At 41.6% G+C, this 14,431-nt stretch overlaps 1 protein-coding gene across 1 annotated transcript in view; it reads right to left on the bottom strand.

Moving 5' to 3' along the window:
• Positions 1 to 13,829: 13,829 nt before the first annotated feature.
• The window catches only part of SLC9A7 (solute carrier family 9 member A7), a gene marked incomplete at its 5' end in the record, with an annotated part of 74,963 nt that continues 74,361 nt past the window's right edge, over positions 13,830 to 14,431 (bottom strand). The window contains one exon of the mRNA XM_082009334.1: positions 13,830 to 14,314. Within this exon, the coding sequence (XP_081865460.1) occupies positions 14,066 to 14,314 (249 nt within the window). The 3' untranslated portion in view covers positions 13,830 to 14,065. The remainder of the gene's footprint in view (positions 14,315 to 14,431) is intronic.

Genomic DNA, 14,431 nt, shown 5'->3' with positions numbered 1-14,431 from the left:
TTCCAACCTAGTGATTCTGTGATTCTGTGATTCTGTGTTGCTTGTAAACTGGTAATGCTAACCTTGAAGGAAAGAGTAAACAGTTTTAAGACTGAATAAATTCAGGTTATTCCTTAACTGAGTTTCAGGTTGCTTGGAGCTGTCGAAGCGTGTCTGGTCATGCCTGTACCTACTGCTCCACGAATTCCTGCCAGGAGTAATTCCAGCTCTGAGACACTGAGCTCCCCAGGGCACTCAGCGGGTGGAAACAGAGAGTGAAACCCCTTTACTGGCGACAGAGCAGGTGGGTGATGCCCCATCCTCACGGCAAAAATCCCACCCTTCTGAAGAGTTAGGCTGTGCCTTTAATAACATTTATTTTTAAAATCTTTACTATTGCATGGGAGAGAAAGGTCCAAAGCTAAGTGGGAGAGATGTCTCTTGTGATCTGTTATGGAACAGCTAGAATAATTTTGAGGTAGACATTTAATTAATACAACTTTTTCATCTTCTAACAGTGCTTTCATCTGGGGAATGCAGAAACAGTATAGGGCCACATAGAATAATTCCTAAGACTTATTTCTGAATGTCTGCAGGGCTTCATCGCTGCTCTGCCCATGAAATGTTCATTGCATATTGAGTGGTTTTAAACCAGTAAAGGTAAAAACTCTCTAGGGAAGGTGATAGTTATTCCTTAAACTAAGCCAGCTGTAGTGCTAGAAGCATCGAACTGTAAGCAGTAATTTGAATACTTGTAATGGCTTAAGTGCAATTAATACAGAGCAAAATTTACATACTTTGGACAGTCAGCTTTTGGAATAACAGCCAAAAGGTAAAATTAGGTTGATTATTGTAACCAAGTGCTGTCATATATTTGTAGTATTACTCTCCAAATAAAGTGTGAACTTCTACAGAAAAAAATGCACATCCATCTTTGCAAATTTTCTTGGATGAAGGCCCAGGATGGACCACCTTCCTTTTTAGAAGCATTTTTTTTTCTTACTGCTGCCTCTGCCCCACTCAGCTATGGCATCTTTGTTGGTAGCTTTAGGAACCTGAGGGTAGTTTTGTTTACATTTGCCCATAATATTGGAACAGTTAATTCCTTCCTTCCTAGGAAGGGAGAACTGCAGGAGAAGTTTGATGCTATTTCCTTCTCCCTTTCTAAATACCCATAGAATCACAGAATAGTTTGGGTTGGAAGAGACCTTTAAAGGTCATCTAGTCCAACCCTCCTGCCATGAGCAGGGACATTTGCAACTAGATCAGGTTGCTCAGAGCCCCGTCCAACCTGACTTTGGATGTTGCCAGGGATGGAGCATCTACCACCTCTCTGGGCAACCTGGGCCAGTGTTTCACCAGCCTCATTGTCAAAAATTTCTTCCTTACATCTAGTCTAAATCTACCCTCTTTTAGTTTAAAACCATTACCCCTTCTCCTACCACAACAGGCCCTGCTAAAAAGTCTGTCCCCCAATAGTGTGTAAAAGTCTAAAAAGCCTGTACCCAATAGCCAGGGTAAATCCTGTTTTGTCCTGTTTATTTTTGCAGAGTTTTACCAACGTGTGTGTTACTCCGTGCCTGAGGAGACTCTCTTACGTGGTCTATCAGCCAGAACTACACCTACGCACCCCTGGGCTCTCCTCCCTTCCACTGCCTTAAACCGCTCAACGCTGCTGCTTCTGTGGGGTCTAAACCCAAATTCCTACTGTTGGCTGAAAAGCCCGACCAGCAACTACATGCAGTTGAAATTCCACTCTTGGGATAACCCAGCGGCACTCAGTTTCTCAAGGTCTGGCTAGCGAGGGACCCGGGTGGGAGCAGGCGGCTGGAGCTCCGCCGCCGCATCCACACCTGCAGCAGCCGGCGGGTCCGGCGCCAGGAGGCTTGGCACAGCGGAGAGCACCGGGAAGACTCTGCTTCCGACCGAGCGCGACTCCGCTTTGCTGTCGCCACACAAGACAAAGTCACTGGTGTAAGAGGACAGAAACAATTTTCTGTGCGGGACGTACAGCGAGAGCTGGGCTGTGACTAGGCACGGGGAAGAGCACTCTCCTCTTTTTAATATGAAGACTAAAAGCGCTGCCGGAAAGACGAGGTTGGAGTTTCGACAGAAAGACATTTCAGCAGAAACAGGGTTGGTGTTGAAAATTCCACCATAAACCAAGTTTCTGTCTATAGCTGGGGCATGTGTTATTATGGGCAATTACTCATCCTTTCTAGAATAAAGAGTGTTTTCAAAACAGCTGTAGTCTTCCCTCAGCTGGTGCCTCCAGTTTTCAGATTGTATGTAATCCTTTAGTATTTAAATACTATTTCTTGTCCCATAACAAGAGAGCAGACTTGGTTTTGTTGAAGATTTTTAACAGACGTGGATTTGATAACGTTATTTCATTGATCAGATGGCCCGGAACACGTAGTGTATTTAGAAAAAGTCACATTTTCAAACATAGCACTACACAAAACTGAATGTAAGCTGTCACTTTTTTTTTTTCTTCTTAAAAAACAAAAAAGAAATTAAAACATTTCCAAACTTCAAAGACACATATGGCTTATACTACTTGAAGTGCTTTGCAGAAATCACTTTGTCTTGGAGCACGGATTAGTTTAGCAGGAACAGTTTTTACTTTGTGAACCCACTCTCGATTAGGGAAAATAGGAGGTAAATGGATTAACAACATTCAGTTTCCTTGAGAATATTGAATTCAGTCATATCATAGATATGGTAATCTTGGAACAGAAGCCATGTTAGATTGATAAATGCTTAAACACCCTTTACTGATTTATATTTAAGAATACACAGAATGTCTGGGGTAAAGAAAGTGTGCAGAATGTCCCATCTCTTATCATTATTTCCACTCCTCCCATGTTTCATCCAGTTCAAATATTCAACTGATGTAGCATACTGAAAATTTACTGAGGACCCTTAAAAAGCTTATTTTTAGAAGGAAGTTCCCACATATTTGAGGAAAACATTGCAAAAGCAAAAAAATAATGGTTTATTTGGATTGAAGAAAAAAAAAAGAAAAACCTGTCCCCCAAAAAGTTGAAAACAAGTAGCATTAGAAGTATCAATTCTTGCGCCTCCCGACCAAAGGGGCTCTGTAGCTGTAAGCAGGAAATAGCTGTAATTTTCTTAGATCTCAGTTTTCCAGGATAATACTTGGTAATGTTGAAGAAGAGTCCCTTTCTCATTAAATAACACTTCCGAATTTCATAATTTACCTGATCACAAGCTTTCATGTCTTCCCATAGATGCTAAAACCTACTTCTTACTGTAAAACCCGATATGCTTCTCATTTGCAGACTGACTGCAGAGCTTCCCTTCTTGACCGCAGGATGAACTTCAGCGCAGGGGCAGTTTGCTCTCACTGAAAGCAGCGAGAGGTACCTGCACCGCCTTGTCAGCCAGCACGCACTTTGCATATACGGTGTGATAGCGAACGGGTAAAGCCACAGTCCCAACTGAACAGCACCCGCGCACTTCAGCCAAAATTTCCGTCGGGAAAGGATCAAGAAACTACTTCTTCCTAAAACGTGATCCAGTCTCTTTAAAACCTCACTGTTGACCAGAATGGACAAGTACAGTCAAAATCACAGGATAGTTTGGGTTGGAAGGCACCTTTAAAGGTCATCTAGTCCAACCGCCCTGCAATGAGCAGGGACATCTGCAACTAGATCAGGTTGCTCAGAGCCCCGTCCAACCTGACCTTGAATGCTTCCAGGGATGGGGCATCTACCACCTCTCTGGGCAACCTGGGCCAGTGTTTCACCACCCTCATTGTGAAAAATTTCCTCCTTATATCTAGTCTAAATCCATCCTCTTTTAGTTCAAAACCGTTACCCCTTGCCTTATAGCAACAGGCCCTGCTAAAAAGTCTGTCCCCATCCTTCTTATAAGCCCCCTGGAGACACTGCTTCCAGCTGTCTGTGAGGCAATAAGACGAGAAGAATAGCATAAGATGGGTTTCAACTCCTTCAACTGGAATTGTAATATTTCATGTTCAGATTTGCTGACGCTGTGGCTCATCCCGCCATCAAAAAAATAAAGAAGTGACTCGCCGCGTGCAAAGTACAGCACAGCCCTCAGATTGCGTCACTGGGAAAAGGAAGACCATCTCCGATCAGAGAAGGTCACGTTGTGAGCAGAAGCCTTGCCAGCAATTTCATAAGCTACCAAGAAGTGCCCATTTCCTCAGTGTTCTTATGGAAAAAGTGCACGGTGTGAGGGAGATATTTACCCTGAGGTGTGAGTTCCTGCTTTCATTAAGCTGAAAAATAATCCCGGTGCCAACTAGCCACTGCAGTAACAAATTCATCCATTTGTATGCAACTAGCATGGTTTTGGTCTAAAATGCATGATAAGATAATGCAAGATAAATAAGCACTTATTTATCTAGCATCTTACACTGGAATTACCATTCTGTGTAGGCTCCACCTCTCGAAGCCACCCACGCGTCACTGCTTTGGACAAAATGACTGAACAGCTTCTACACCGAACCCTCAACTCCCCAGCCCGGGGCCTGTACAGGTAGAGCGGAGGGGTTAACACAAGGCGTCCACTTCCAGCGTTCTTCTCTTACTGAAAAACTCAGACTAGCTCACTGCGTTGTGTGTGGGAGAACCCCACCACCGCACAGCGGTGGTACCCGACTCAGGCTAGCCGGCCACACGTAGGGAAGGCAACGCAATTCAGTATGTCCTTAGTCCCCTCCCAGCTCCTCGGTTGTTCGGGGAGCGCCTAAGGCGGAGGGCAGGTTTGGATTGCGTTGAACAGCTATCGGTGCAACTGGCCTGGTCAGAAATGCTGACTTTTGAACCTGTTGATACGGCTTTGAATAGCAAGTTTCACTATTTGTTTAGGGTAACAATATTGCCTCTGGTTTTGATTTGCTGCTTCATGTCAGCAATGTGTTTTCGTAACGGGTGAATCACCATTCCCTGTTCTCCTTTGCCATACTCTTTTTGATTTTATGAAACTGTATCAGATCTTCCTTTGCCATCTCTTCTACACAACTGAAATTTTCATCACATGAAAATTGCACTGTACTTCTGGTTACCTTTTTGCCCTGCTCTGTGCCTTTTCCATTTTTTTTAATGTCCTTTCAGAGATGACCAAAGCTACATGGGATGCTGATAGCAGGGACACATTGGGGATTTATACAGCAACAGGCTTTTGATTTTGACTTCAGATCCCAATGTTGTTTGCCTCTTAAATCATTCCTGCTGTCTTCTGAACACTAACTAGAATGATTCAAGCTCTTTCTTATGAGGAAACAGCTATTTTATAGGCCATTGCACTTGTATAGTTGAAGGTGCTTTTCACTAAGCGCTACCCCAGATTTGACAGTCAACGTGGGTTCCATAATCCTGCGTAACCGAGTATCCCAACATTTTTCACTTTCCTACTCGATCCCTTCTCCAGATCCAGCAGCACAAACCTCTGGATGACATTGCTAGCAACTTGTGGAAACTGGTGAAAAGATAAGAAACAGAACCAAGAATAAATGGTCACATACTAATCCTGATAGATTCCTCTTCCTATGATGACTAAGACATCAATGAGCTAAGACTTTTTGCTAATGGACTTTCCAATATCTTCTGATAAGTGAAGTATACCATCCTTTGTCTGCATGATCATTCACTCCTAAGAACAGTTAGAAGTTATAACTCCTCTTTATCATAAATCTATGTTCTATTGATGCATATAATAATGCTTACTTTTAGTTGTAGCTTGCAGCTCGTCCTACAATAAAAAGGATATCAGAGCAATTGTTGGATGGTCCCAGATGGGAATCATAAATTGTGTTTTAAGGAAGGGAACTCCAAATCAATTCTGTACCGTGAGAAAAGGGTTGAGTTGCTAGCATTGTCTTGAGGAAAGACCTACCAATACCATCCCTTTTAACTTCTGAGCTGAAATACGGAGTTTATATTTATGTGTCAAGCCACAGTAAGTTTTACACAATTATCAATCAAATAAGAAGAGGCCACATATTTCTGACTTGCCCTCAGATGACAAATAGAATCATTTGTTCCAGTACAGCTAACGGTATAACTCCACGTAAAACACTGAACTCCACAAAGGCTAGCAACACCGTGTGCCTCCTACTTCCCAGTGACTCCAAGTCTATGTGAAGTAAGGATTACTAAGAAGAAATGGAAAGATGAAGTACTTTGCTGACCTAGGATGGTAACACCACGCTCATACCTAACCGGAAGCTTGTTGACCGAGCGGGAGCTCCAGGCAGCACTAGCATTTCTTCTCTTTAGAAAGGAATGGCTGGATGAGGCTTTAATCAGCACGCTCAAACAAAGCTGAAATTACTGCAGTATCTTGTCCACACAATTGAATGTTTAGCTAAGTATGTACACAAATCAGCCAGTGACAGAAAGCCCAGCGGGTGTTTCTATTCCCCCTCCTCCACTACTACTATCCCCACAGCATGGAGAGCTTTCACAATATTTTGCTTTTTCTCTCTTCTCCACCCACTGTTGTAGTTAAACGGTAATCCCTTGCCATTTAACCTCACTAGGATAGTGAGCTCCCAAACTAGGGCTCAGAGCGCCTGCCCGCCATCGTTGCACTAATTGCTTAAGACCAAAAAACCAAGCCCTGAAACTGCAGAGATGCTGTCCTCCTCAAATCCTCACCGCTTAAACTGCAAATACCGGAAAGGTGGTTGTTGCTGTAGCTATCAACAAAAGTCAAGAGGATGTATCGGGGGATACAGTATTATATTCCAGATCTGCTGAACCTCTGCTTACAGTAATTACTTCAGCGTTGTTAAAGACATTTGGTGCAGTAGCACCCAATTTCTTGCACGCAAGAAAGAAACACTATCTGCAGGAAGGATGGGACTTAATATACATTATGGCCCACTCCCAGCTTGAACCTGTTGTACCACGCAGGCTTTAGGTGCTTTGATAACAAGGGAAGAGGAGTTACCGAAGGTTTCCGACAGAACACCTACCGTAGCAGTCTTCGTCAGGGCAGCATGATACGCTTCGGATACCTAGTGCATTTTTATGTTTGAAGTAACTTTACGATACCTCCCGCAACCTTGCTGATGTGTTCGTATCTTAAATGACAAGAGGTTAAGAGTTCTGAGAAGGGTAGAAGGATGAAAACCCGGTAAAATGCTGCTTCTGATTTTCTGCTTTGCGAACAGACTGTAACGCGCATCCTGTAACTGCCAAGGAAAGGCACAGCAGCCTGTCTCCCTTAAAGGAAGGAAGCGAATTTGGGACATCCTTAGGATGGCTTATGTTCTCCCTGCTCCACTGAAACCAGCTCTGGTTTATATCCCTTTCTTTAATTCTGATATCCCAAACTAAAAATCAGACAAACTTACCTCAAGTGACCCCTTGTGCTGGAAGCTGCTACTTCCCAACAACTACTACTGCTGGTATGATCCAGAAGAGCATCTTCTGGTATTCTGCTTTCTGGTGTTAATCTGTGCCAATATCAGGGCATTCAGCCAGGCAATTTAGGACTGAAATTCAGACTCGGGCAGTGGATAGTAACCTCCTCGATTCAACTAAAATCTGGAAATAAAATTCATGAATATGTTATGACATGGAACTTCACGACCTACTTCTCCCTGCCTCTATAAAAACAACTTCAGAGATTTCACTAGTTAAAAAATAAATCCAAACTATTTCTTATAGCCTAAAATTAAGTATTTTAACATTGCAGCAAACCCTTTTAAGTTGAGCATTCATATTCTCTGAGGGGATGCAAATCTGGTTTTTTTCCAAATAAAAGTGCGAAAGTGACCTTTAAGAGCAGTATTTCAAATTACTACTATCTAATTAACCAAATTTGCATAAGCTAGCAATGTAGCATAGCTTTGACATTGTGGTCAGGCACAAATGTGTAGTCTGACTATTCTGCCCCTCCCCTTCTTTTAAAACTTTATATCAAATATGTTTATACGGGATGCTTTCAAACTCCAAAACGTTAAAAAAATGCAGGAAACTAGAGGCATCAGAAAAATAAATGAAAAGGGATTATGTTAACAAAAGCTAGAACTAACCCAAATGTTTTTAATTTCCCCAGAATGAAGATTGCCGCTCATTTTCATGCACCACTATAAATCCTTTCTGGCTCTGTACTACAGTATATGAACCTGGTAGGGGCACTGGCCTGATCCATACCGGCACAACCAGGTATTCAAAAAGCCAGGGCTTCTCTCCCTCCCTGCAGACACCTTTCTACACCACCAAGTTCCCTGATGTAGGCACTGCAAGCAACCTACAAAGTCCTCCATCCTGGTATAAATCATTATGAGCTGTCTTTCCCAGTTAAGTTTCAGTCCCTAGATAAACCTTCAAACCACTGGGGTTTTGGAAGTCCGCGATACCGTGTAGGTTGGTCCAAAATAGATGATGAGCAAGAAAGTAGCAAAAGGATAAAGGTGTATTGGATAAAGCATCCAAACCAAATAGATCATTTTATTACCTGAAAATCTGAACCGATTCTAGTACTTTATCACAAGTGTTTAATTTCCATAGCAAAAGCTTGTATAAATTGCAGGTATCAAATTAAGATATGAAATTTCATTTGAGCCTGCAACATGGATTCAAATATAATTGGCCAGACATTTAAAGCCTGTTTGTATGTATGCACATGTTGTAAGGCACCTCCGTATTTACCAGACTAATGTTACCTGAGAACTACTTTCAAAATTACTGAAGGCTTTTAGATTCAAGAAAACATAGTAATGATGTGAGATTTTTTTTTTTTTAAATTGTTCAAAATCACTTGCCTTGCTCTGGAATGCAAGTTGGTGCTTCCCTGTGAAAGCCTTTGATTTTTTTTGATTGATTAGGATGGGGTAGTTTAATCACTTTTGCATTACCCCATTGCCTTTATTTTAGGATAAGGTATGCAGAAGTCCACAAAACTTCTCAGTGTTTAGGACCATAAGATGAAGAGTAACAATTGTTTACAGTGCTGTCCCCACAGTAAAGCCGCCTGTTTAGGCCATTTCCTGGCTTTGTAATTCACTATTTCCTCCATACTTTCGTTCTCTTTCACTTTGCAGGCTTACTTCTACTGGAAGTTATTTTTCAGAAGAGCACTCCCAAAAATCCCAGGCAAAGAAGTATCCGTGGTTTCTCACTGCGCAATGTTAAACCCTCCTCCCCAAACTCAGGAAGCGAGACCCTCCTTCTGCACTGCAAATATGGTTTGCAGGGGCTGCTTCTCACAAGGGGGATTCTTCAATACAGGGACATTTGAAGTCGTTATTCTACATGTTTTTCTCTTAGGAATGTGCTCACGCCACTAAGCAGCTCTGCCCTACTTTCTGTGACTCTGATCGTGACCGAGATCGTATATACCCCAAACGGACTATGTGTAGCCTGCTTTCCTGCTGGATGGTCTCTGCCTCCTGCTCATGGTTTCTTCTCCCTTTCCTCTAAGTTTGCGCGGGTCATGAGTTCAGTATTTTGTTCAGTTTCAGGAATACTCCCCGCTGACGCATCTGTAAGTTCTCTGGTTTCTCCCCGAAAAAGGCGCTCCCCTCACCCGCATCTTAAAGAAAAGCACATGAAGTTGAGGCTTCTGGTTACTCAAATTCCATTCCCACACTCGTGCAGAGGCAGAGCCCATCTCTGCCAAGGCTGAGGTCAAGCATGTTGTTCCTGTGAGCTACTTCAAACAGAGTTAAAAGAAACACTGAACCTTTCTTCGAAAAGCATGTGAAGCGTATTAGTTTCCAGGGTTTTACTGTTACGAATTAGATGCAAAGAAGCTCCTCCAACCAATGCTGTCTGAAGAGAGACCGCAATTCAGGTTAAATTGAACTTAACACAAGAAGGACCCTGCTTTCCACACCAATCTACAAATTGTCTCACCGATTATAAAGATTAAAATCACAGGATCTGGCCGCCTACTTATTGTAAGCTGCTCATGCTTTCTATGAAGGTTGCTAGACTTCCTGCTACGAGGTCTTTCCTTTCCCCCAGGAGTACAACATAGTAGCCATCATATTAGTAGACGACATCATTTTAACCTTTGCTATGTACTTGTTTCAGATCAGGTCTTTGGAAATTGAGCCAGAAAAGCTTAGATTTTTTTCCTTCCGTTAAAATTTCTGCAGTCCTTTCCCCAAACACAATTCCTTCAGTGTAAAGAAAAAAAATTTTCGGTCCTTTTGTAGGCCAAAAAACTTGCATCCTTGGGACAGGGCTAGACTTGGTCAAGCACCAAGTACGGGATACTTTACCCTTGTTCAGTCTTTATCAGAAAAGGCAGCTTACACTGTACCCTTTTTCTGCATAGCAGACGTGCAACGTACAGCACAAATACACTTGTCACAGCATTCCTCCTTTCCGATAACTTGAGATCAGAGTATCGGAGCAACCACTGAAGCCAGCGTAAAGCAGCGCTTTGAACACCTCTCACAAAAAGCACCCTGAAAAATCCAGGCTATGCCTGTGTTTGTAGCGAGGCTGCTATGGTAGTGCTCTTCACAGTCACAGGGTCTATCTGCTCATAGCTACTCAACTCTAACTGATAAACTGCCCCGAGTCCCGTGGAAGTTAAGAGAATTTGCTCTTTTGCACAAAACGTGTGTAGTGTTGTATGGGCGACTCAAAACACGATCATCTCTCACACACAATTAACTAGCAAGAAAAGCACAAACCTGCCAGTTTTCTAGATATTTTTTGTGTTTTTCTAAATGCTGTAAATGAAAATCTTTCTCATTTCCTGCCACCAGACATTATAGATGAATACACAGAAGCGTTTAGGTAACTTTTTGGTCTGTTGAAATACAATGTTAGTGCGCTGCTTGGGGATTGCTGTGGCCTTTAACACAAGTTAATCAGACAGACTTGTTTGCATGGGAATTCAAGCAACTGCAGAACAGGCTTGCCTTACTGTCAGTATCAGCTTCTATGAAGCACTGAAATTAAATTAGGGACTTCATTTTGTCCTTCTCCAGGGACTGAAGTTAGCAGATTCCTTGGCAACTTTAAGTGAAGATTTTCAGCAGTAAGTTGACAATGCAGCAAGCAAAAAATCTACGAGGAGAAACCACTCAGTTCCAAGCACAAGGGCAGTCACGTAAGCTGCAACATCCTATGCTGGCATAGCAATACTTTTTTCAGTGAAGACCATCTTACAGGTTTCCTTTTTCAATTTGTAGAGGATACTTACATGTATTAATTGCTGTTCATTACAGTCTTAAGCTGTATTTTCTACTCAAAACCTCACACCCAAGTTTATAAGAGAATACACAGCTGCTGGTTTGGTCAAGTTCTTGCCAGCTCAGGATCTTACTGGAAAGGAACTGAAAGTGGCCTAAACTATTCTTTCGAAAGGCTATACACAATAAAAAAGGATCTGTTAGAGACTGGTGAAATATGCAGTGTTTCAGGACAAAGAGGGTTTTTTTGTTGTTTTTCCCACTTTTTCAGTACAGGAGTTCCTTGGGAATTTGGTACAAGGGTCTGTGTCAGTAGTAAGGAGAGACTAGACGTTATAGCTTACCCTTTGTTGACAGCGAAGTCCGATTTCAGAGGAAGCCTTAAAATGAAATATAGATAACAATCAAGGAATAAAATTCATTGTTATAATATATGAATAAAAATTAAGCTTGGGTATATGGGCCTCTCCTCACCACGTTGGATAAGGTTAGACTATTATATTCCTTACCTCTCACCAATGATCCATCTATTTTGGCTGCTCTTTCACAACCACATTTTGGGCTTACTGGTGAACTTCGTGGAATTGTGTATTTTTGCTATGGGAATTAAAAACACAGACAGAGAAGCATCTGCATTGGGATGGTTTATTCATGCTTTCAAGAGATTCAGTCTTCCTGAGGAAGTTAATGAAACAGAACTTCTACTTCCAGATCTGTACCTGATCTTTCTTCCAAAGAACAGATCTCTCTCTGCATAAGGCTCTGTCTTTCAGTCAAAGTGATTTGGTAAGCTTCAGCTTCAAGCTGCATGTAAAGATTTGCCTCACTATATTAAGTCCATTTATTTTGGGTAACTTTCACTGTCCCAACCCAAAATTTGGTTCATATGACTCAGCTAATAACTCTAAATGTTGCAGAAGTCTCAAGTCCTCACTCAACATTGACAGCATGGGTCCCAAAGACTTGTCCAAAATGAATGCAACTGGTTTTGTAATTTAGGAGGAAACTACTTTTTCTACTGCTGGAGCACTTAGAAAAAGAAAAAAAGACAAAACAATCCATGTAAACAGTACAAATAGCATGGACCATCGCTATCTGCTTTTTCTTCCTTGAAAGCAGAGAACTGAAAAGGAGTTGTTCTGCTCAGAGATCTTCATTTGGGTTTGTTCCTCTTTACCATGTAAGAGCAGAGTTCAGACTGTACTGCATTTCCAATTTTTTCACAAAAAAGCTTCTGGTTTTCTTCTGTCTCTTTTCTTAATGTCAGACAGTCATTACAGATCAATGCCCTTTACAAATTTACCTTGGAGGGACAGACAAGGACAGACAAGGAGGTAGATCACTCATTAGAGAACACATTTGAAAGAAAGCAGACTAGACAATATGACTGCAATGTTTCTCTGCAGCAGTAAGTTCTCGTACCAAAGTTTGCCCGTTAAGTTTAATAGTTAAGGAAAAAGAGAGTGGGTGTTTACTCGCACACAATTTTATGAGAGGAACAACTGAAATGGCAGCAAGAAAAACAACACTTTTTAGACAAACTGATATTACATCACATTAGTAGGCCACAGAACTCTTTAAAAAAATAAACTTTTTGAGACATAAGAATGAAACCATATTTTAGCATGCTTTAAATAGCTGAACTGCTCTTCAAAGCACATGTTTTCAGCTATTGGCAAAAACAATGGTATCTCCTCATTTTGGAATTAGAAAGCATTTAGCAATAAGTTAAAGCTAGCCTACGTGTAAGTGGGCTAAATACTAGGCAAAGATTCCCTTTTCACATTTAAGATGATACTACAGTTCATCACTTCTGTAGCTTATATGTTGTTGTGCAATGCCCCACATCTACTCTGTGAAAGAGAACAAGAGTAAACACCTTTCTTTTAGTCACAAATGGTAAAAAGCCAGTGGTATTTGTTTGTCCGTTTAATTAGATGTTTGCTGTTTGTCACAGAAAAGAACTGTAAGCAGAGTCCATGGATTCTTCTGTGCAACATGAAACCTCATGGTTTCACACAAGTTCAATACTGCCTCTTTTTTTTTTTTCCCCTTTCCCCTTCTTCCTTTTAACTGCTGTTTTCCCCAGCCCAAGATATGTTTCCAACTACCTTCAAGCAATTTTAAGAACCTTAAGGGAGAGAAAGTTTTACCTCATGACTTCTAATTGAGAAAGCCTGGCTCTGGGCTTGTGTTGGGTCAGGTACATCTTAGACCACAGGAAGTTAGATGTTTTTCTTTTGAGGCACTAGAAGTTAGGCTAATAGTAATAGTCAAGATGCCCAAAGCTGAAGGGACAAGTAGGTCTCATTGCCTTCCTATTTAAACATATGGCCAGTGAAGAAATCTTCTTTTCCCTTTTTTCCCTGAAATACGTTAAGTACAGCTTGCAGTAACAGATTGCCCGTGGAGTCTTGCATTAATGCACCTGTAGTCCTAATGTACACTGTCCCATTTTACCTTATAGTCTCCTCAACCTCACGAGAGAAGTTAACAATGGATCTCTCCACATTCAGATAAGCACACATCCTTTTTTTATCTCATAATAATTATCATGTTTGCATTTCTTCTTTCACATTCCCAAGCTAAGCCAAGACAAACTCAGTTCTATGACAATGTTTTCATGTACCTCTCTTCAGAGAGAGCTGCTGCAGCTGAACAAGACAATTGCAGCATGCTAGTTATACTTGGATTCAATATGCAGTTGAAGAGAGAATGATCGGTTTTCTCATTCATCTATTTTCAGACATTTAGAAAACCCCACTGTCAGCATCTTGAGTAAAAAATAGGTGACATCTTCAGATCCTAGTAAAATCACTTACGCACGTTAATTTGTTTAAATAAACATCCCCACCTCAAGTGACACAGTGGCCTGCAGTCTTCCTTGATCCATCCACAGAGCAAGAGTTATTTTTACTGAGTCAGTAATCATGCATTGTCTTCCAGAGGAAATACTAGCCGGGTACCCCTGCTTGTAACTTCATGATCTGCTGCTCCTAAATCACGTTCCAGTGCTTCCTCTGAACTACTTTTTGTTCTCCTGCCGTCAAGGCTAGTGGTAGCTGTATGGGGGCCAGAAGAACCGTTTGCCGTTATTGTAGTATCACCATATGTCACAGTAAGGTCACCATCATTCAGAATAAAATCAGAATCCTCTTCTCTAAGCTGTTCTTGATTCTGGAAAAAAAGCAGAAAAAAAAAAAAATCTTTGTACAGGGCACAACATCTGGTCTTTGCCAAGAAGGTAGCTGAACACAAGAGTTTACCTATGTGTCAATACAGATGCAGTAAGTG

Source organism: Phaethon aethereus, assembly GCF_964289735.1.
Source record: "Phaethon aethereus genome assembly, chromosome: 1".
NCBI classification, from domain to species: Eukaryota; Metazoa; Chordata; class Aves; order Phaethontiformes; family Phaethontidae; genus Phaethon; species Phaethon aethereus.
Note: the sequence above shows the minus strand (reverse complement) of the source record. Positions and strands in the feature narration are given on the sequence as shown.